We start from the raw sequence: 25,537 nt of genomic DNA, 5'->3' as shown, positions 1-25,537 counted from the left end.
TCTCGTGAAATTAAAAAGGATACAATTTTAGTACCATCGGAAGTTATGTTCCATCATAAAGACGAAAAAAAAAATAATACACTGAGAAAATAAAAATTAAACAAAATGTTCACTCAATATCCAATTCGTTTTCCATTAAATAATAAAACTAGATGACATGCATATTGTGGTTAAATATATAATTTATCAGAACCCATTTTCCAAGGCAAAAAAAGGAAAACAGTTATCCAAAGGCTTCATTGTATCAAAATGTTTGAGTGAAGGATGTTGCCTTTTCTTAACGCTATTCAAGATATCCATACGTGAGGCATTAAATATCTGGAGAAGAAAATATTCCCAAATGGGAGAGAATTTAGATTGCAAATAATAAATGATTCAAGTACTCTATCTATACCCCAGAGCTTTCCCACAACAGCGTGCGTGCGTGCGTGCGTGTATGCGCGTGCGTGTGCGTGCGTGCGTGCGCGTGCGTGTGTGTATGCGCGTGTGTGTGTGTGCGTGCGTGCGTGTGTGTTTTTAAAGTGACTATTACATTTTTACTACGTCATACTACTTTTGACCGATAAAACGGTACGAAAGGGTGTGTTTCAACCAATCATGGATGTTTATCGCTACAATTTTATCACTTTCCTAGAATTTTAGATTATAAATTTATTTTAAAGTTTTCAATCATATGATTTATCATTTTTTGCAAAATTATTATTTGCTAATACATCTTACAGATGAAAATTTATTAACGTTTTCGCCTGTACGGCATCATCAGATATTCAAAATGTTACAACATGATACCTTATTGGCGAAAACGTTCATAAATTTTCATCTGTAAGATGTATTAGCAAATAATAATTTTGCAAAAAAAAATGATAAATTATATGATTGAAAACTTTAAAATAAATTTATAATCTTGAACTGATTTATCTGGAAAAAAAATGAATTGTAAGATTCCTAGAATTTGTTTTTATCATTTCCTTAGCATTTGTTTCTTTGTTTGCCAACATTTCAAACTGCAAATTTATTTACGGGACTATAAACATGTTTTGCGATCGTCATTTTTTTTCCGCATAGATAGGCAACTAAAAATGGCGGCTCCGTTCAAACGATTTGGTGAAGCTAGCGTTAGTGAAATATAATTTCAGTAAGCCAATTAATATTTTATTGTATTAGAGTACTTTATTTCTTCTAATCTCTACATACTTTCTTCTAATCGTGTAATAGTCAATTAAATCCCACTCGAGTTTTGATTTTCTCTAGATAAATCAACACCTCTAGTGAGATTACTGTTGATAAAAACATTGCTCTGTGTACCATTGGGAGTAATATGAAAAGTACCAATATATATTAATTTTGTTGGTATAAGGCAGTGATGTCAAAGCAAACGCATTTTCTGACCTTGACGTCGTGCGCGGGCATCAAGCGCTAAGTATGGAAAGAGGAAGGGTTGTGTAATGAATAAGCAACCTGTTGGATTAAGAAAACAGTGGTGCACAAACTTCAAAAGGAACGTGAAATTTTATGTCGCTATTTTTATATGGCTTCTTTCTGTTTAATATTATCTATATTGTCTGTAAAACAAAAGTACTAACACTGATTTCTTAATATCGCACTTGTGTTTTAAATCTTAATAACATAATAGAGAGTTAAGAAGGAATATTCACTTAAATTCCATAGTAGTATAATATTATACTGTATTAAGTGGATGAAACACATCATTCATAAAGAAAGTGATATTCTGAAGAAAGAGATTGAGTATGACATGATAAGTTGGAATTTATATTGATGGTATCTTTAGTCTTATAAAAGTAATCAATAAACTAATCAAAACAATATTACAGTACAAAGCAAAGTTACCTAGGTACTGTATCTGTTTTAAGTGTAACTAATATTACATAACAAAACTCTTATCGCATTATGCTTTTAAGGTGATATTTGTGAGCAACTTCCTATTATCAGAATATTAAATTATTTTCTCGAAATCTGCTGAATCTATAGAGCTGACATTTTTACAACACATGGGCACGTATCTTTTGCTTATGATGTAACAGTAGTTGCTTTGTTAATTCATTTCCTTACAAACAATTTCCATGCGAATATTTTCACAATTTTCAATACACTATCTTCAGTAATACGTATATACGGTATATTAGATTTACGAAAACATTCTGTGAGGGTACTAAATAAATAGGCCTATGCCTGAAAATTTCACTTTCCTATACGAAAAGTTGAGAAAACATTTCTTTTGAATAAAAAATATCAAACTTGTGAAAAATGAGCATTAAAATTAAAACTTACATTCTTATAATGCACTTATACTTCTCAGGCAAATCTAAAAATTACCATGGATACAGTTTTAATAAGTTCTCTTCCCTTTATCTATTGAATCAGTGCTGGCCATCCCTGAATATAGCTCGACCAAGCGGCATATACCATCTCTTTCGTTTGTCTCTTTCCTTTCCGCTGTAAAGCGCTCAGGCTCACCTTGGCTCTAAAGCGCGCGCTTATTCCTGTGGGCATCAATTGACGTGACTGGTATAAGGGATACCTGCAATACCGACCGTGCAGTGTAACATGAAATGTGCTTCCGATCTCCACACGAGTGGCATTAACTTTTACTTCTAGTTTCAATAGATTCCCAATCGTGTACCTTGAGGTGAAAGTCTTCTAACGTATTTGTCTGTCGTACAAACTGGGAGGAAGGAATAACCTAGGCATACACAGTGCTCAGCTCTAGAGAGATTAAATTACATCACAGCAGACTCTGAACACAGACGCTGTGTGGGATCGCCTCCACAACAAGGTTGCTTTATGCCGCCCATAAATTCGTGAGTTAGCTTCCGTTTGTAAAGCGGAAGTCTTTGTAATGTCGACCACTTGCTGGGAGGTGAAGAACTACTTCTTGTCGACCAAGTGTATTTTCCGCTTGCGGAAACTGCCGGACCGTCGACCGGAAAATGACTGGCGTGGTGCCAAATCATTCATTTCACAGCACAGAAAGAAACCCTACCTTAGACTGCAGGCAATTCTGCACTAATTCCTAGAAACTGAAAGTTTTGATTCAAGAATGTCACAAGTACCAACACCGGCTTTGACAAAACGGATGTATTCATTTGCTGTTAGATGCTGTTATTTTCAGTTTGGATTGGACATCTGAGCGGTTGTTGCAATTCTTGATTTAATTAACCTACATGCTTAGACGCTATTGTTAGAAAAACGAAGAGAATTTAATGTAGAAACCCATATAGCTTTTATTGATTTTGTGAAAGCATTTGATAAAGTCCGAAGAGACCTTTTATTCGACATATTACAAGATAAAAATATTCCAAATTTGCTATTACAAAATATAATAGAAATCTACACAGACAGCAAAATAAGTGTCAAAATAAATAACTGTATATCCGAAAGGAAGTTAGTTAATAATGGAGTTCGACAAGGTTGTCCAATCACCAACTTTATTTAATATTTATATAAATGAAATTATTTTAAAATGGAACCAAATCTACACATCAGGAATCAAAATAACCAGTGCTGTAACATTAAATACCTTACTCTATGCCGATGATCAAGTCATAATTTCCAATTCAGAGGATAATTTGGAAAGAGGATTATATACATTAAATAAAATAATAAAAGATTTTGGGATGGAAATTTCAGCACAAAAATCAAAAGTAATGGCATTTTTTAGGACAAGACCCAGTCAGAAGTAAGATAATACACAATAACCAATGCCTCGAACAAGTACAACATTTCAATTATGTGGGTTGTGAAATATCATATCAAAATGAAAAAGATGTGAACAAGAAAATTACCAAATTTACACAAATTCTAGGGATAATAAACAATACATTAAAAGCTAAATTAGTACAAAAATCTACAAGAATAAAAATATATAATACACTAGCATTACCCACCCTTTTATACGGAAGCGAGATTTGGACATTAAAGAAAAAAGACATGAACAGAATCAAAGCAACGGAAATGAAATTTTTCAGGAGGACAGCAGGATATACTCTTTTAGACCGAAAAAGGAATGAAGAAATTTTAGAACAATTAGAAGTAGAGTCAGTAGAAGAAAAAATCAGCAGATACAAATTAAATTGGCTACATCATGTAAGAAGAATGGAAAATTCAAGAATCCCAAAAATTATGATGCTGTATAAACCTAGAGGACATCGTCGACCAGGAAGACCTTTAAGAAGACTGCTAGATGGGGCCGAAACAGGTCTACAGAGGCCTAATTCGTGAAGGATGATGATGATGACTTAGACGCAATGTGGTTACAATACTGTGAAAATTTGACAGAGTGGAAAGGAAAGCGAACGAAGAACGGAAGTACTCGTCTGACCCTTATTCAGACACTTTTCCAGCTCAAGAACTCAGATGATAGGGTGGTATTCAAAACCAGGCCCCTATAAGTGAGAAAGTGTCACCTTGTTTAATTATTCACAGTTTTCTGCCCAAGGGCAGGTTTTCCACTGCAAACCCAGCATTCTCCAATTTTTCCTATTGTCTGCCTTTCTTATGTCTTAATGTCATCTGTCATCTGATATCTTCTTCTGCCCCGAACTCTGCTCCCGTTCACCGTTCCTTCCAGTGCATCCTTCAGTAGCCAGTTTCTTCTCAACCAGTGACTCAACCAATTCCTTTTCCTCTTTCTGATCAGTTTCAGCTTCATTCTTGTTTCACCCACTCTTTCCAACACAGCTTCATTTCTTATTCTGTTTGTCCATTTCACACGCTCCATTCTTCTCCATATCCACATTTCAAATGCTTCTATTCGCTTCTCTTCACTTCGTCGTAATGTCCATGTTTCTGCCCCCCATACAATGCTACACTCCACACAAAGCACTTCACTAGTCTCTTCCTTAGTTCTTTTTCCAGAGGTCCGCAGGAGATGCTCATTTTTCTATTAAAAGCTTCCTTTGCCATTGCTATCCTCCTTTTGACTTCCTGGCAGCAGTTCATGTTACTGCTTATAGTACACCCCAAGTATTTGAAGCTGTCCACTTGCTCTACTGCCTCATTTAGAATTCGCAAATTTACCTTTTTTACTTGTCTTCCTATGACCATGGTCTTCGTCTTGTTTGCATTTATCTTCATCCCATACTGCTCACAGCTGTCATTTAGCTCCAATAGCATATCCCTTAGTATACTTAGCAATCTTGATTAGGTTATGATATAATAATAATAAAATAATAATAATAATAATAAACATAATAATAATAATAATAATAATAATAATAATAATAATATTTCTTAAGAATATACAGAGGTGAAATTTTAATTTTTTTTATCAGTTTGGGCTAAAGCTTCGAAAATGTGTACCTGTATCATTCTGTATATAAATGTAGTGCATACTGTACAAAGTTTCATCTCATTTGGCCGAAAATTATTTGAATTGCTAACAATTTTGTAAATTTAAATTGTATTTAAAAATCACTATCGTACCCCTCCTACAAATTTCAAAACTTTTACCTGAAATTTTCTCCAAATACCTTTCAAAGTCCCTGAAACATAACTTTCTATTTCATTATTTACTTTTGTCACATTATTCATCGAGAGCTAAGAAAAAAAAATATTTTATGTAGTCACGTACAAAAACAAGTAAAAATTATGATCTAGCAGAAAAAAGGAAAATCCTGATGGTAAGTTGTGTTAAGTACGCCTACATCTTTAAGAACAAGTACAAAAAACATGCACATCATGTAACATTTTGAGAAGGAGTAGCATTTTTAATGAAGAAATATGTGAAAATAAATGCAAATGGAGAAAATTGAGTTTAAAAGTGTAAATACTTACCCAGAGCGTGCAACCTTTCTTTAAAACATGGCGGCCAAAACAGCTGATTGAAGATTTGTTTGAAAACTTGTGAACAGGTTTTCTTAATTACATACAGTGTTTTAATTTAAACAACGAAAAGTCACATTTTTCAATAAAATTTATAAAATTTCACTTCAGTTTATCCTTTCTAGAAAGAAATTTAAAATTTGAAACGTAAAATCGACGTAATTTACGTCAAGTTCTTATCCCAGGGAACGCTTCAATTTTATTGTAAAGTTATATGTTTTCTTTTTTTTTTTTTTGTTACTTTTGATTTTTAACTGGAAAATCTAATAAATGCACTTATGATAGTGAATTTCTACACCAAACTTTCAGTAAAAAGTTCCATTCCAACGCGCTACAAGATGCTAAATTCTCACATTAAAATTGCTGTGAATGCTAAATTTGATTTTTAAAGTGCTTCACTTTTAATTTTAAGTAGCTAAAATCTACCATTCTTAGCAATTAGACGTAATGAAATTTTCGTGTTATTACTTTTAATTTTAAGTTGCTAAATCTACCATTCTTAGCAATTAAGTGTAATGAAATTTTCGTGTTATTACTTTTAATTTTAAGTAACTAAAAATCTACCATTCTTAGCAATTAGTGTAATGACATTTTCGTGTTATTACTTTTAATTTTAAGTAACTAAAAATCTACCATTCTTAGCAATTAGGCGTAATGGAATTTTCGTGTTATTACTTTTAATTTTAAGTTGCTAAAATCTAAAATTCTTAGCAATTAGGCGTAATGATATTTTCGTGTTATTACTTTTAATTTTAAGTTGCTAAAATCTACTATTCTTAGCAATTAGGCGTAATGGAATTTTCGTGTTATTACTTTTAATTTTAAGTTGCTAAATCTACCATTCCTTAGCAATTAAGCGTAATGGAATTTTCGTGTTATTACTTTTAATTTGAAGTTGCTAAAATCTAAAATTCTTAGCAATTAGGCGTAATGGAATTTTCGTGTTATTACTTTTAATTTTAAGTTGCTAAAATCTACCATTCTTAGCAATTAGGCGTAATGGAATTTTCGTGTTATTACTTTTAATTTTAAGTTGCTAAAATCTAAAATTCTTAGCAATTAGGCGTAATGGAATTTTCGTGTTATTACTTTTAATTTTAAGTTGCTAAAATCTACCATTCTTAGCAATTAGGCGTAATGGAATTTTCGTGTTATTACTTTTAATTTTAAGTTGCTAAAATCTAAAATTCTTAGCAATTAGGCGTAATGATATTTTCGTGTTATTACTTTTAATTTTAAGTTGCTAAATCTACCATTCTTAGCAATTAGGCGTAATGGAATTTTCGTGTTATTACTTTAAATTTTAAGTTGCTAAATCTACCATTCCTTAGCAATTAGGCGTAATGGAATTTTCGTGTTATTACTTTTAATTTTAAGTTGCTAAATCTACCATTCCTTAGCAATTAGGCGTAATGGAATTTTCGTGTTATTACTTTTAATATTAAGTTGCTAAATCTACCATTCCTTAGCAATTAGGCGTAATGGAATTTTCGTGTTATTACTTTTAATTTTAAGTTGCTAAAATCTAAAATTCTTAGCAATTAGGCGTAATGGAATTTTCGTGTTATTACTTTTAATTTTAAGTTGCTAAAATCTAAAATTCTTAGCAATTAGGCGTAATGATATTTTCGTGTTATTACTTTTAATTTTAAGTTGCTAAAATCTACCATTCTTAGCAATTAGGCGTAATGGAATTTTCGTGTTATTACTTTGAATTTTAAGTAACTAAAATCTACCATTCTTAGCAATTAGGCGTAATGATATTTTCGTGTTATTACTTTTAATTTTAAGTTGCTAAAATCTACCATTCTTAGCAATTAGGCGTAATGGAATTTTCGTGTTATTACTTTTAATTTTAAGTTGCTAAAATTTACCATTCTTAGCAATTAGGGGTAATGAAATTTTCGTGTTATTACTTTTAATTTTAAGTTGCTAAAATCTACCATTCTTAGCAATTAGGCGTAATGGAATTTTCGTGTTATTACTTTTAATTTTGAGTAACTAAAATATACCATTCTTAGCAATTAGGCGTAATGGAATTTTCGTGTTATTACTTTTAATTTTAAGTTGCTAAATCTGCCATTCTTAGCAATTAGGCGTAATGAAATTTTCGTGTTATTACTTTTAATTTTAAGTAACTTAAATCTACCATTCTTAGCAGTTAGGCGTAATGGAATTTTCGTGTCATTACTTTTAATTTTAAGTTGCTAAATCTACCATTCTTAGCAATTAGGCGTAATGGAATTTTCGTGTTATTACTTTTAATTTTAAGTTGCTAAAATCTACCATTCCTAGCAATTAGACGTAATGAAATTTTCGTGTTATTACTTTTAATTTTAAGTTGCTAAATCTACCATTCCTTAGCAATTAGGCGTAATGGAATTTTCGTGTTATTACTTTTAATTTTAAGTTGCTAAAATCCAAAAATTCTTAGCAATTAGGCGTAATGATATTTTCGTGTTATTACTTTTAATTTTAAGTTGCTAAAATCTACCATTCTTAGCAATTAGGCGTAATGGAATTTTCGTGTTATTACTTTTAATTTTAAGTTGCTAAAATCTACCATTCTTAGCAATTAGGCGTAATGGAATTTTCGTGTTATTACTTTTAATATTAAGTAACTAAAATCTACCATTCTTAGCAATTAGGCGTAATGATATTTTCGTGTTATTACTTTTAATTTTAAGTTGCTAAAATCTACCATTCTTAGCAATTAGGCGTAATGGAATTTTCGTGTTATTACTTTTAATTTTAAGTTGCTAAAATTTACCATTCTTAGCAATTAGGGGTAATGAAATTTTCGTGTTATTACTTTTAATTTTAAGTTGCTAAAATCTACCATTCTTAGCAATTAGGCGTAATGGAATTTTCGTGTTATTACTTTTAATTTTAAGTAACTGAAATATACCATTCTTAGCAATTAGGCGTAATGGAATTTTCGTGTTATTACTTTTAATTTTAAGTTGATAAATCTACCATTCTTAGCAATTAGGCGTAATGAAATTTTCGTGTTATTACTTTTAATTTTAAGTAACTAAAATCTACCATTCTTAGCAATTAGGCGTAATGGAATTTTCGTGTCATTACTTTTAATTTTAAGTTGCTAAATCTACCATTCTTAGCAATTAGGCGTAATGAAATTTTCGTGTTATTACTTTTAATTTTAAGTAACTAAAATCTACCATTCTTAGCAATTAGGCGTAATGGAATTTTCGTGTTATTACTTTCAATTTTAAGTTGCTAAAATCTACCATTCTTAGCAATTAGGCGTAATGGAATTTTCGTGTTATTACTTTTAATTTTAAGTTGCTAAAATTTACCATTCTTAGCAATTAGGGGTAATGAAATTTTCGTGTTATTACTTTTAATTTTAAGTTGCTAAAATCTACCATTCTTAGCAATTAGGCGTAATGGAATTTTCGTGTTATTACTTTTAATTTTAAGTAACTAAAATATACCATTCTTAGCAATTAGGCGTAATGGAATTTTCGTGTTATTACTTTTAATTTTAAGTTGATAAATCTACCATTCTTAGCAATTAGGCGTAATGAAATTTTCGTGTTATTACTTTTAATTTTAAGTAACTAAAATCTACCATTCTTAGCAATTAGGCGTAATGGAATTTTCGTGTCATTACTTTTAATTTTAAGTTGCTAAATCTACCATTCTTAGCAATTAGGCGTAATGAAATTTTCGTGTTATTACTTTTAATTTTAAGTAACTAAAATCTACCATTCTTAGCAATTAGGCGTAATGGAATTTTCGTGTTATTACTTTCAATTTTAAGTTGCTAAAATCTACCATTCTTAGCAATTAGGCGTAATAAAATTATCTTGTTATTTATGCAAGCTTTAAATTTGTTAGTTTGGCAGCACTGGAAAGAGAACCTTCGTTAATAAAATGTAATATACAGAGTACGTACAATGTGGAGCTACTCTCCTGTTTGTTGTTTAGAAACTTGTTCTTTTTCGGAGCTGCACCAGTTTTGAAGGAAGAATGTTCAGTAATATTTTACATTACACAACATTTCTTATTCTCTTCAATTTGTTCGTTAATGCTTCGTGGTGTATGGGTACAGGCGTGTTGTACCGCTATACAGTACATGTATTTTTGTTTCTGGTTGCAGATATTTCCGCCGCTGACATACAGCGCCACGCAGAAGGCCGTGTCCCTGCCCCGCCAGGGACAGAGCGTGGCGGCGGGCACCTGCGCCATGGTGACGGGTTGGGGTGCCACCCACGTGAGTTACCCCACTATAATATTAACGTACTTTAGGACTCACGTTTGAGAGGAAAGGGTGTTAGCCTAACAGTTTTGCCACGAGCCGGATTCTGATTAGCAGCTGGTTATGAGGACAATCTGCAGTCCACAATGTAACACCGGAAAAGCTGAACCCATTATGCGTGGCCTCTAGATACAACACACCTCTGTGCTCACTTGGCTAGCATCTCGGTTTGTTTACCTTTCACTACCTCGAACCCGGAACTTGTACCTAATACACCGCTGGGGAGTAATTATCATGTCTGATCCTGAAAGTAACAGGCACGGGTTCAAATCCTGTTTGGGACGGGTTACCGGGATGAGATTTTAAGAGCAAATGCTGGGTGACTTTATTATTATTATTATTATTATTATTATTATTATTATTATTATTATTATTATTATTATTATTATCAGGGAAAGGATTTATATGTAAATACATATTTACTTATAAAGCTAATATAATTTATATTTTGCATTATCTTTATGTTTCACAATGTGTAGGGTTGAAAAATCCTACTTTTATTTTCCATATTTTTCCATATTTTAGAGTTTAGTACATATTTTCGTTAATTTCCATATATTTTCCATATTTCATATAAAACAGTCCATATTATATTAGGTTTAACAATAAAACAAAACAAAATTCCATTAACTTTTAAAAATACATTTCAACAATAGAGATTTAAACACATGTTCAGTAATCCCTTTAACATCAGAGTTATTTGAAAATTAGCAGTCCTATCAACAATGGGAAAGTAAGTTACAAAACTGTATTAATTTAATTTAAAATTTTTAACAGACTTCAGTTGTGCAGCTCAACAGTTAAATGCCAGTCAGAGTACACATAGGTTCAGTTTTGTAAATCATACTATAAAGACGGTAAATATGCCAAAAGTACGTCATTCAGTCAATTTAAAATCAAAACTAACAAGTTACATTTCAGAATTTAAAGAAGATGGTTTATCAACTGACAATAAAATATTATTTTGTAATTTGTGTCAGTGTGCAGTATCATCTACACAAAAGTTCCTGGTGCAACAACACATTACAACTAGTAAACATCAGGCCAACAAACAACTAAATTCCAAGCAGAGACAATTGTTTTTAACACAACCAACAACATCGAATGTAAGATCTGAGTTTAACATCGACCTGTGCCGTTCTCTCATCTCTGCTGATATTCCTCTCTACAAACTAAAGAATAAGGTCTTCAGGGAATTCCTTGAAAAATATACTCAACATACAATCCCGGATGAGTCAACACTTAGGAAGACGTATGCTCCATCCATCTACGATGAGACAATACAGAAGATAAGAGATGAAATTAAAGATAGTTCAATTTGGGTTTCCATTGATGAGACTCCCGACAAAGAAGGTAGACTTGTTGGTAATGTAGTTATCGGTTTGTTAAGTGAACAATATTCTGAACGAATTCTTTTACATTGTGATGTTCTAGAAAAGTGCAATAACAAAACTATAGTTAAACTGTTCAACGAAGCTATGGGTATCCTGTGGCCAAAGGGTATTATGTACGATAATGTGTTATTCTTTATTAGCGATGCTGCCCCTTATATGGTCAAAGCTGGACAAGCATTATCTGTTGTATATCCTAAATTGACTCATTTTACTTGTGTGGCGCATGCATTTCATCGTGTGGCAGAAGTGGTCAGAGACAATTTCCCTAAAGTAGATTTGTTGATTTCATCAGTGAAAAAAGTATTTCTCAAAGCTCCCAGTAGAGTTAACGTGTTGAAAGAAATGTACCCTGAAATTCCATTGCCACCAAAGCCAATTTTAACTAGATGGGGTACATGGCTAGAAGCAGTTGAATATTATGCCGAACATATAGACTCTATTAACAATGTTCTCCTTGCATTGGACTCTGAAGATGCAGTCTCAATTGATACTGCGAAAACAGTTACCTGTGACATAAGTGTGAAGAATGACTTAGCTCACATTCAGCATACATTTTCATGCATCATAAAAACGCTCAAAAGTCTCCAAAATAGGCACCTTTCACTATCTGAAAGTTTTGAAATTATAAATAGTACTGTGGAACAACTGAATCGTGGTAGAGGTAAAGTTGCAGATGCAGTAAGAGCTAAGGTGGACACTGTACTTTCAAAAAACCCTGGATATGAAGAACTACAAAAGGTTGTTGCTGTGATGAGTGGTGAATCAACAGTGAAGATTAACTTGGACTTATCCCCAGCAGACATTGTGAAATTGAATTATGTACCAGTTACTTCTTGTGACGTCGAACGCTCTTTTAGTCAGTATAAATCTATCCTCAGAGACAATAGAAGAAGATTCACTTTTCAGCACTTGAAAGAAATGTTTGTAACCTATTGTTATGGTAACAGACAATAAAAATTGTGTTTTGTTGAAACTACATTGGAAGATAAGGTACGTCCATTATATTTTTTGTTTAGTTTGATTAAAATGTACCAATATTTAACGTACATAGTCATTTTTTTATAATTTTAAGTCCATATTTAATTCCATATTTTGGTAAAAATCCATATTTAATTCCATATTTTGGTAAAAATAACTACATATATATTTACATATTTCATATATTTTTAGTCCATATAAATCCGTTCCCTGATTATTATTATAGGAAAGTCCAGGTTAACAGAGAGAGTTTGGAATTGAACGAGTTACATCAGCTGCTTGTCTATGCGGATGACGTGAATATGTAAGGAGAAAATCCACAAACGATTAGGGAAAACACGGGAATTTTACTGGAAGCAAGTAAAGAGATAGGTTTGGAAGTAAGTCCCGAAAAGACAAAGTACATGATTATGTCTCGTGACGAGAATATTGTACGAAATGGAAATATAAAAATTGGAAATTTATCTTTTGAAGAGGTGGTGAAGTTCAAATATCTTGGAGCAACAGTAACAAATATAAATGATACTCGGGAGGAAATTAAACACAGAATAAATATGGGAAATGCCTGTTATTATTCGGTTGAAAAGCTTTTATCATCCAGTCTGCTGTCAAAAAATCTGAAAGTTAGAATTTATAAAACAGTTATATTACCGGTTGTTCTGTATGGTTGTGAAACTTGGACTCTCACTTTGAGAGAGGAACATAGGTTAAGGGTGTTTGAGAATAAGGTGCTTAGGAAAATATTTGGGGCTAAGCGGGATGAAGTTACAGGAGAATGGAGAAAGTTACACAACAAAGAACTGCACGTATTGTATTCTTCACCTGACATAATTAGGAACATTAAATCCAGACGTTTGAGATGGGCAGGGCATGTAGCACGTATGGGCGAATCCAGAAATGCATATAGATTGTTAGTTTGGAGGCGGAGGGAAAAAGACCTTTAGATAGGCCCAGACGTAGATGTGAAGATAATATTAAAATGGGTTTGAGGGAGGTGGGATATGATGATAGAGACTGGATTAACCTTGCTCAGGATAGAGACCAATGGCGGGCTTATGTGAGGGCGGCAATGAACCACCGGGTTCTTTAATAGCCAGTAAGTATTATTATTATTTTTATTATTATTATTATTATTATTATTATTATTATTATTATTATTTTCGTCATCTTGTGAAACCTACCTGCGCCTGAGGGAAAGAAGAAAGTTGACAGGGAAGCTTCCCTTCCTCACTAGATTCCACTTGCGGCTAGCTAGGTAGCTCACTTACCCCCACCATAAGGTTCTTAGTCTACTATAATCTACAGCACACGCTTGCATTTGGTTTCACGAGATAACGACTGACCTATATTTCCTCTTTCTTTTTCCTTTTTCCCTTCGCCCTTTTTTCCTTTCCCAATATCAGTTCTTCTTTCTTCTTTTCTTCCTATATACGGTTATTTCTTATCTTTCCCTTGTTATCACTTCATCTTTATTCCCCTCTTTCTTTGTTTTGATATCTTTCAGTTTTCAGTCCTTCCTTTTCTTTACTCTCCCTGTTCTACTTTGTCCAGGAGGGAGGTCGTGCTTCCCGCATCCTCCAGAAGGTGGAAGTGCCCATCGTGGAAGTCAGCCGTTGCCGCAGTCTCTATAGCGACCAGCTGCCAGAGCACCAGATCTGCGCCGGCTACCCCGAGGAAGGCGGCAAGGACTCCTGTCAGGTCAGTCCCTCAACGTCGCATGCTTCAGCTGGAATAGTATTACTTATGTCTGATTCATGTATGTTGCACCCTATAAATGATTCACTACCGCACATCGCAACAACCTTCTCCTTTCTCTAGTTTCCTTTTCCCTTATTCTCCATCTCCGATTTCCTCTCTTATTCTCCTTTCCTTTCTCCACCATTTTTTATCTTCCTCTACTCTTTATATCGCCTTTTCCGTAACTTTTTCTCCAAGTCCCTTCTATCTAATCTTTCTCTTTTCTATTTCTTCATCACCCTTTCTTTCCTACGTCTGTTCTTTCATCTCCTCTCCCTAACATGCCCCTTCCTCTTCCCCTGTATTCCTCTGAGATGAGGCCTACATGTATATCCAATAACTTAGATATTATGGTGGGGTGCGAACCCACAAGCCTCGTTCAGCACACTGGACGTCGTAAATAAACTTTATGCTATATTCCTTTACACGTTCGCCGATGTCTGAATGCTTTGCAGCATTAATAATAGCTAACGAATTTGGAACACACTGTATATAACTCCAGGCTGTTAGTCTGACAAGCAAAAGAAAAATTAATTTCCCATTTTAATACTAACACATATGCTAATGATACATGCTGAGAAGTTTGAAACACACTGTATATAACTCCAGGCTGTTAGTCTGACAAGCTAAAGAAAAATTAATTTCCCATTTTAATACTAACACATCTGCTAATGATACATGCTGAGAAGTTTGGAACACACTGTATATAACTCCAGGCTGTTAGTCTGACAAGCAAAAGAAAAATTAATTTCCCATTTTAATACTAACACATATGCTAATGATACATGCTGAGAAGTTTGGAACATACTGTATATAACTCCAGGCTGTTAGTCTGACAAGCTAAAGAAAAATTAATTTCCCATTTTAATACTAACACATCTGCTAATGATACATGCTAAGAAGTTTGGAACACACTGTATATAACTCCAGGCTGTTAGTCTGACAAGCTAAAGAAAAATTAATTTCCCATTTTAATACTAACACATCTGCTAATGATACATGCTGAGAAGTTTGGAACACACTGTATATAACTCCAGGCTGTTAGTCTGACAAGCAAAAGAAAAATTAATTTCCCATTTTAATACTAACACATATGCTAATGATACATGCTGAGAAGTTTGGAACACACTGTATATAACTCCAGGCTGTTAGTCTGACAAGCTAAAGAAAAATTAATTTCCCATTTTAATACTAACACATCTGCTAATGATACATGCTAAGAAGTTTGGAACACACTGTATATAACTCCAGGCTGTTAGTCTGACAAGCTAAAGAAAAATTAATTTCCCATTTTAATACTAACACATCTGCTAATGATACATGCTGAGAAGTTTGGAACACACTGTATATAACTCCAGGCTGTTACTCTGACAAGCTAAAATTTCAGTTTCCATTTAAATACTAAATAATAGATAACTGATAAACAATAAATGCTACCAGATTTTGAACACACTGTATAAGTATAAACCGAGGGTGTTAGTCTGACAAGCTAGAGAAAAGTGGCATTTCCAGTTTTAATACTACATAATAAATTGTCAGGAATTTAAAACATTCTGTATAATCCGAGACTGTTAGTCTAACAAGCTGCAGAAAACTGTTTTTTTTTTTTGCGATGAATATTGAATAATGAATTTGGAACACACTGTATAACCCGAGGTTGTTAGTTTGAAAAGCTAGAGAAAGCTGATATTCCACATTTGAATACTGGCGTCTCGTGTAGAGGAAATCCCAGCAACATTCTGGCAGCGTATAATTCTCATACAGAGGTTTCTTTTTTACCGTCTGTGTCCATCACAGCACACGCGCTCTTGTTGCTATGGAGAAATGTCGCAATAACGGGGCTTAGATCGAACTGTCTCTGAACACATTCCGTAAATGAACAAACAGTGTTTTGTTTTCCTGTTCAGGTAAACTAACCCAATTCCAGGAGGGAAATGAATCGCCGCATAGTTGTCAGATTGAAAACGTTTCGTCATGGTCGCTAAGACAATGGCGCAGCAAACAACAGAAACACGATTTAAACAAAAGTCTATTTGAAATGCAGGCTTAGATGCACGACTCAGCAGCAATGCTTAGAGAGTGGCAGTTCCTTACTGAATAGATACGATTGGCCTGGGAAGGACCGATGAGGTATAGGCTATGTTATGGAAGTGACTGGAGAAGTATTGATACTGATGTTTCCCACTCCATTATAATTAAGTGTACCATTGATCCACTCTGATTACATTCTTATCGGATCGTCTGTGAAGAGCCTCTGTAGCTAAGAGTAAATCATCACACATCACAACGATGGTCGTGGTAGTAACAGTGATGAAACTAGTCTTGATAATGATTGTTATGGTGATGTATTTTGAGGACTGTTACACTTTTACGCGTACGAAAGGACGTGTTTCAACCAATCATGACTTTTATCCTACAATTTTATCACATGACTTCCCTAGCATTTGTTTGTTTTTATCACTTCCCTACCATTTGTTTCTTTGTTTGCCGACATTTAAAACTGGAAATTCTTTATGGTACTATAAAACATGCTTTGAGATCATCATTTGTCTCCCTGCATAGATAGTCGGCTGAAAATAGCGACTCCGTTTTGGTGAAGGTAACATTAGTGAAATAAAATTTTAGTCAATTAATACCTATTTTATTGTATTAGAGTACTTTATTTCTTCTTATTTTTTATAATTCTTCTGTTTTATCACCTTCCTAGCATTTGTTTCTTTGATTGCCAACATTTCAAACTGCAAATTCTTTATGGTCCTATGAAAGATGCTTTGCGATCGTCATTTGTTTACCGCATAGATAGTCAACTGAAAATGACGGCTCCGTTCAAACGTTTTGGTGAAGGTAACATTAGTGAAATAGAATTTTAGTAAGTCAATTAATATTTTATTGTATAAGAGTACTTTATTTCTTCTAATCTTTATATACTTTCTTCTATTCGTGTAATAGTCAATTAAATCCCACTCGAGTTTTGATTTTCTCTAGATAAATCAACACCTCTAGTGAGATTACTGTTGGTAATGTAGGCCTAGTAAGTTTAGGATAATCGGAAGATAGATAGAATATATATATATATATATATATATATATATATATATATATATATATATATATATAGTGAATAACAGAATTATTCGGACACTTAATATTCCAAATGTTTATGTGTATGTTACTAAACATGTTTGCAGAAACGCAGAAATTACGCTTTCGGTTACGTAAAATAAACCAATTTGCATAACATGAGCATAAAACGAGCTTGCTAATGGAATGATATGTTAATATATTTATATAAAAATAAATAAATATACAATTTACTGCGCAACAAAAATATTCGGACAGTCCTGTTAGTCCTATTCTGTACACCCCTGTTGATCACTTACATTACAAAGTAGGTGGAGGTACCGAGTTTCAATAACATGCGAGAGTACTTAGTCTTACTTGTGCTGTCATTTGAGCAAGACGGAACACAAAATGGGGCGTAAAGGTAAGCAAACAATATTTAATCAGATGCAGTTAGTGATATTCCATCACGAAAAAGGGAAAACCATTTGAAACATTGCAGATTTACTTCAGATGAAGAGAATTACAGTGTCTGACATAATTCAGAGGACAGAATAGAGCTGAGAAAGCAAGCAGGTCGCCGAAAAGTCCTCACAGACAGAGAAGAATCTCTTATTATCAGACAGATTAAAAAGAATCCTCGTATAAGTGCCCCGAAGTTAGCTTCTGAAATTGAATCGGCTACGGGTATAAAAGTGCATGCCCAAACAATTAAGAGGGCAATAGGCTACATAAACGGGGCTACAACGGAAGAATAGCACGAAAAAAGCCTTATGTTTGTGAAAGGAACAGAGTAAACGACTTCAGTTTCCTAAGGAATATGAAAATAAATGCCAAGATGGGTGGGAAAAAGCTCTTTGTTCTGATGAGAACAAATTCAATGTTTTTGGCAGCGATGGTAAACAAATGGTCTGGAGAAAGTCTAAGGAAGGAAATGAAAATCAAGAATTTGAGACCTACTGTTAAACACGGTGGAGGAAATATGATGAGATGGGGGTGCATGTCAGCTTCTGGGATTGGTGAATTGGTGTTCATCGAGGATATCATGAAGAAGGAAGACTACCTACACCTCCTGCAACACAATTTAGTGAAAAGTGCAGAAAAGCTTGGAATTGAAAAGGAGTTTATATTTTACCAGGACAACGATCCCAAGCATAACTCCTATATTGTACAAGAATTTCTGCTCTACAAATGCCCTAAAGTGCTTCATCCTCCTCCAGAATCGCCGGATGAGAAGAACTTGACAGGAGGGTTCGATCAAGGCCTATTTCTTCTAAAGAAGAGCTGAAAGCAAGACTTAAAGAAGAATGGGTGAAAATTCCTATAGACATAACAAAAAAAATAGTACATAGCATGCCACGCCGTCTGAAAGAGGTTATTAAACAGAAGGGTGGACCTACAAGGTTCTAATAATATCGAGCTAAATAAATAAATGTTTCCGAATATTTTTGTTAGTATTAGAAATCAAATGTTTTCCTTTACGTTTTAATAAATAGAAGAAAATTAAGTTAATTGGAATTGTGTTTTGAAAATGTTTATATGAAATGGGACACTTTTAGGGGAAAAATAAGAAAAGCTTATTTTTATATATTTATATGTAAATATTTGTCATTGAAATGTTAGTTGACGGATGTCCGAATATTTTCGTTACTCACTGTACTTCGGTATCCTCGCTAGACAAGAGCTTGAGCTCTTAGATGCATAAAACCCAAGACATGTGTTCCATCATTTATTTGTACCACTGTAAGTCTGTGCCCGTTTCTGAAAGGAAATCAATTACATCAATCAAACTGCTTGCATTCGATAACTCACCTTAAACTTGGCCACTGTATATTGTGTTACCAGCTTGATTTTGAGCAAACTTAGTGACTTTGAACGTCAATTTAGCTACAAGAATTACTGTTTTATTACTGCTGATAATATAGAAATTTATGGACTCACGGCACGAAAACGTAACAGTCATCATCGATGATACAGGTGTTTAATGACTTGCCCACAGTTTCTATAAATTCTTCCATGAATAAATTCTGTGTTGTTTGGGTAAAGGGAGATGTCATAAAAATGAGTATGGAGATAAATGAAAATTAAACTTCGAACCCTTATTGCAAATAATTTTCTACAAACAAAACACATCAACTGGTAGTAGGCTATTCTTTTGATTTTTGCACTCTCGTATAATGTAACTTGTGTGTTCATCTGGGAAACAAAATTCCATCTGAACAAAAAAAATTACTTGTCCCCCTTTACCCGAACACCACAGAATTGGAGTTGCCAACACTGGTATGTAATAATAATAATAATAATAATAATAATAATAATAATAATAATAATAATAATAATAATAATTTTATTTTCCCTGGCAGAGTTAAGGTCTTCAGGCCTTTTCTTCCACTCAACCAGGATCAAATCACATACAGAAAAATACATACCGGTATACAAATATTAACTTAAAAATAATAATAAACGTAATTAAGTAAAAAAGAGAGATTGAATACATATACACAATCAGTATTAACTTTAAAATAATAATAATTTATTTATTTATTTATTTATTTTATTTATTTAGAATATTAATGTGCGAAACAACAGCACAAGGCCAATTACAGTTTAGCACGATACAAAACGAAACAAAACAACAAATGATGATGAGAATGAATGATAGAAAATGGCAATGAGATGAAAATACAATCAATATAATAGTATACATTACTCAATTGACCAAAATGCAACAAAATAAATAGCACAAATAATATTATTAAAATTAGTTCAGTGAGATAATTAAAATGATGGCAATTAAATAAAATGTATTATAAATGAATTAATGAAACCATATAAATGAAGACAGGAATCATATAATTAATATTGTAAGTTATGCAAATGACGAGAATAGTGTGATACATATCTAACAATGGCATAAATAATAAAACTGACATAAAACTCGAAAAGTATATACTACACATTAAATGGATCCAAGTTCAATCCATGCAAATTAGCATATTTAATACATCTGCAGACCGGAGACAGAGATTTAGAATTCCTATTATAAAACAATTTATGAAATCTTAAACCCTTAGCAGGAATACGAAGACTGATATTGCTTATGAAAGATTCACAATCAATATCACCCTTAATGACTTTACAAAAAAATAAATAATCAAGATCCTGACATCTGGTGAACAAACTACCGCAATTGAAATATTCGCAATTAGTCTCATAGTTATAATCGAAATTTGGTAAAAATCTATAAGAACACAGGGAAATAAATTTTCTTTGAATATTCTCCAATTTAGCCGAGTCAGTGGAAGTAATGGAGTTCGATACAACAGATGCATATTCAAGCTTGGATCTAACCACTGTATAGTATAAAATTAATAAACACATAGGAGTAGAAAAAGAATAAGTTATAGACCTAATTAGACCAAGCATTCTTAATGAATGGGTATAAATATATTGCACATGATCATGAAAATATAATTTTGAATCAAGTAGAACACCAAGATCTCTAATACAATCTCTCTTAGTAATTACGACATTACTAAGAGAATAATTAAATTTTTGGGAAATAGTTTTCCGTGAGAAGGAAATAACAAAAGTTTTGGATTGATTAATTTTCATTCCATTTTCAACAGACCTTTGTAAAATTGAATTAATGTCATTTTGAAGAATTTGACAATCAGCCGAACTATTAATTTTACGAAAGATTTTGAGATCATCCGCAAATAAAAGGCAGCTAGAACTTATTCTCTTACTTATATCATTTATAAATAATAAAAATAGGAGAGGTCCCAATGTAGACCCTTGAGGAACTCCACATAAACTATTAAATGGAACCGAGAGAGAATTACCTAGTCGAACACAAGACTGTCTATCTGTTAAATAATTTTCAAACCAATTAACGTAGCTAGTGGAGAGACCAAAATTACTTAATTTATTTAATAAAATTTTGTGAGGAACAACATCAAATGCTTTGCTAAAATCAAAATAAATCGAGTCAATTTGACCTTGAGTTTCGACAACAGGCATAACGAGATTGAGATAGGAAACTAAATTAGTAGTAGTAGATTTCCCTCTAGTAAATCCATGTTGAGCCGAATTTATCTTATTTTTGACATAAAATGAAATGTGTTTGTGAATAATTTTTTCAAAAATTTTAGAAAAATTGTTTAGGATAGAAATGGGTCTATAATTAGTAACACTGTTTTTATTACCATTTTTGAAAACTGGAATAATGGATGCTTCCTTCCAAAGTGACGGGTAAATTCCTGTTTTTAAGCTAAGATTGAACAAAAAAGTTAAAACAGGCAAGAAAATATTAGAGCAACCCTTGATTATAAAATTAGGAATGCTATCTGTACCTTTAGATTTATTAGGCTTTAGCTTTTTAATGGCTTTAGTTACATCATCGGATGTAATTTTAGGCAGGGGCAAACAGTCAGTAATGTTAGAATCATAAGTAATGAAATTGAAGTTACAATTTTGTTGAACAGATTTAAATTGGCTAGCAAATGCATTTGCAATTTCTTTTTCATCTGTGATGTGAACGCCATTTATTATTAGTTCTGTGGGATAGCCATTAGTTTTTCGAAACGTTTCTACATATTTCCAAAATTTATTTGGTTCATGCTTTAGGTTATCATCAATTGATTGTAACCATTTGAATTTATTGGATTTAATCATGGCTTTGACTTGTTTTCTAAAATTAGAAAAGATTTGATAATGATGATCAGTTTTATATTTTTTGTAATTTTTATGAGCTTTATTTTTTTTCTTAATAAGCTGACGTAATTCGTTTGAAAACCATTTAGGATAGTGCGATTTTTTAACAAAGGTGACAGGGACACAAAGAGATATAGCATTGTTTATAATTTGAGACAAGGAATTTGCAGCAGTGTTTACATCAGTAGTCTGATATATGCTAGTCCAATCATAATTGTATAGAATAGAATAAAGATTCAGATAATCACCTTGAGATTAATTTAAGTATGAACTGATATGACAGTGTTCTGGTAACGATAAATTTACTTCAATATAAATAGAGATAGATGGATGATAAATATCCTCTAAAACTAGAGAGTGATCGGCAAGTTTAACTGTACTGTTATTGACATTAGTAAAAACCAAATCAAGAAGATTTTTACTCGTAACTGTAGAGTTAATTTGATTTAATCCAAGAAGGCAGGACGAGGAATATAAATCCTTAGCCTTAATTTTAGAGTAATAATGAGTATCATTAAGATTAAAACCAGTTGACCAGTTCATACCCGGAGTATTGAAATCACCAAGGATTACTATTCTAAAATTTTGAGTGTCAAGATTTTTTTCAAGAAAATTAAGATAAGATTTTAAGTGACTGTGATCTGTATCAGGAGAGAAATAATGGTTACCAATTAACAGATTAAAACCATCAGCAATTCTAATTTCAACCCATACGCATTCACTAATAATTTCTAAGTCAAAACGCCTTCTCGTAAAAGGTAACTGGTTGCTAATCGCTGTTAGGACACCACCACCTCTTTTTTTGTTAGTGTCTTCAAACAGCCTGTCTGCACGAAACACAGTATAATTATTAGGAAATAAATTCGAATTAATAACTGACTCAGATAACCATGTTTCAGTGAGACAGATAATGAGATCATTATTACTCACTACATTTTGAAAAATTTCATCAACTTTAGTATTAAGTCCACGAACATTTTGGTAGAAAATCTCAAGATGATTAATAGAACTGAACATTGAAAGTGAGAGCGAGCGAGACTAAGACTAAGAGGCATTTCCCTGAGAATTAACTGAGTTCAAATTGGCAGAATGCGCAAAATGCTGCTCAGGCTTTAGTTTACCATAAAAAGGTGCAATTAGGCAACCTGCAGGCCAAACTTCAGGATTATTAATGGAATCGAAATCCCTCACGTCAACAGTGATGTGAAAGGAAGAATATGATTGATATTTAGTTTTTAGTCTAGTTACAGCGAGAGATCTTAGTTGAAGTTGATTCTTCAGAGAGTCCTCTATATTGCTTGTGCTGACTTTTGAACTAAATCTCGAAACAAATAGAGATTTAGTTTTTATTCTCTCAGGGGCCATTTCAATAATAATAATAATAATAATAATAATAATAATAATAATAAAAATACATAGACTATAATACTAAAAAAAAAAGAGACTGAATACATAATCACAAACAGGAAAATACATTCCGTATACAAATATTAACTTAAAAAAAATAATTAATACATATGAATATAATCTCACAACTACAGGAATAGTACAATTAGTATGATCAGCACAGCACGTGTTACATTGACACAATGACAATTACCTAGATATTAGTGTTAATGGAAAAATAAAGTAATGACTGTGTAAAATAATAATAATAATAATAATAATAATAATAATAATAATAATAAATAAATAAAAATTATACCTAAAACTAGTTCTGTGCATTTAAAATATTTCTAAACAACCTAATTTTAAACAACTGAGGACTAAGACTACCCCTGATTTCCAGCGGCAGCGAATTCCATGGGCGGGCCATGGCTATTGAGAAAGAACTTGAGTACAGAGATATCTGATCACGTGATATTGATAGCAACAGATTGTGCTGTGAACGTGTATTACGATTATGATGTGAAGCTAGGAGAGTAAACCGAGAGGCAAGGTAGTTGGGTAACTATACGCTGTAGAAACAACAAAAAAACGTGGAAGAAATTTCGACGATTCAGAAAAGAATATATATATATATATATATATATATATATATATATATATTGGCGCAAGTGGCACTTTACTTTCCTTATATGTCAAGAATTCTTGTAGGATAACACTGCAGTATTTTCATGTGCTCAAGTTTACAGTTTGCATTCACAAGATATCGTGTCTCCAAGATATGACAGTGATAAAATGAATAGCCTATAAGAATAAAGAGGGCTGACAAAAACATATGAGGATAAACTATAAAAGAATATAGTGAAAAAGAACTATAAAAAGACACAAGAAGGAGATGAGTGTACTTGACCCAGTAACCTCAGAATTACTTTTATACTGTACAATAGTACCTTATCTAACACACTACGGAACTATTTGCATCGACAGTTCCTTACGTAAGAAATTACAGACTTGCAAGTTGTTGTTACAATATTACTATTTTTACAAATTTTTACAATATTTAATAATTTTTACAGTTTTACAATGTAGTAATTTTATACAATGATGAGGTGAGGTCCGAGGATTCACCAAAAGATTACCCGGCATTTGCCTTTTGGTTGGGGAAAACCTTGTAAATCAAGGGGGAAATGAGTGATGTCGAGGACTCGCCATAGACCATCCGGCTTCAGTCCCACGGCTGGGGAAAACCTCGGAAGAAACCATTCGATGAGACCAAAGGGGGATCCAACCCAAGCCCGAACGCAGCTCCGGATCAGATGTTTCTGTCGCTTCTCTTCACTTCGTCGTAATGTCATAATAGATGTATGAGAATAAAATTCGAAAGCTAAAATTGTGAGAATTAATGCAAATTCGAGAGGGTTTTCAGGTGAACATTTATTTTTCTGTTTATCTAAAAGTAAAATTTAACTTATTTCAAGATAATTCCTCAAAATAAACTTGTTCCTATCCAACATTTTCCTTCAATTTTATTGCAATAAATTATAATTGATTTTATGAAATTATTGTGAAAGTCAACATAAGTATGAAAAATGTGATTTTTCCTTTCCACTCAACTATGCATTAATAACAATAGTTCTCCGGGCTGCATTCCTTTGGACATCATCAATTTGCATTATACGACTTTCTGGCACTGGTACCAGTTCATTCATTCGCCGTATTGTGTATTATTTATCCAATACATATAAAGTTATCTAGTCATTTAGCTTCGGATAACTTGTGGATTAAGGAATATTTCGTAAACTGTGTCTGTCGTCACATCAGTAATTTATTTGTTACTGTTCCTTCTTTAATTTATTTCCGTTACAACACTTGATAGTACTTTCCTCTTATAATGAATAACTTATACAGTTGATGAAAAGTCTGCTACTGTAACCAGTAGACGAATATATGTGAAGATATTTTTACTTGTACTTATAATAGAACGCAAAAATGTCAAGGCTGGGTTAGTACGGAATTTCACAAACTCCAGCATAACCTCCCGCAACGACCTCTTCACGGAGGTGAAGAAAACCACTCCTACGTCATAAAAGAAGGTCATTGGGTTGTATATATTTAGGCACCACGTGACGGAGATTCATCT

General features: G+C 32.8%; 1 protein-coding gene across 1 annotated transcript in view; it reads left to right on the top strand.

Moving 5' to 3' along the window:
* The first annotated feature begins 10,360 nt into the window (after window positions 1–10,360).
* The window catches only part of LOC138705622 (trypsin-7-like), a 33,356-nt gene continuing 18,179 nt past the window's right edge, over window positions 10,361–25,537 (top strand). The window contains exons 1-2 of the mRNA XM_069834223.1: window positions 10,361–10,376; window positions 14,003–14,196. Of these exons, the coding sequence (XP_069690324.1) occupies window positions 10,361–10,376; window positions 14,003–14,196 (210 nt within the window). The remainder of the gene's footprint in view (window positions 10,377–14,002; window positions 14,197–25,537) is intronic.

The sequence above is a fragment of the Periplaneta americana genome, chromosome 9 (assembly GCF_040183065.1).
Source record: "Periplaneta americana isolate PAMFEO1 chromosome 9, P.americana_PAMFEO1_priV1, whole genome shotgun sequence".
Classification (NCBI taxonomy): Eukaryota; Metazoa; Arthropoda; class Insecta; order Blattodea; family Blattidae; genus Periplaneta; species Periplaneta americana.
Note: the sequence above shows the minus strand (reverse complement) of the source record. Positions and strands in the feature narration are given on the sequence as shown.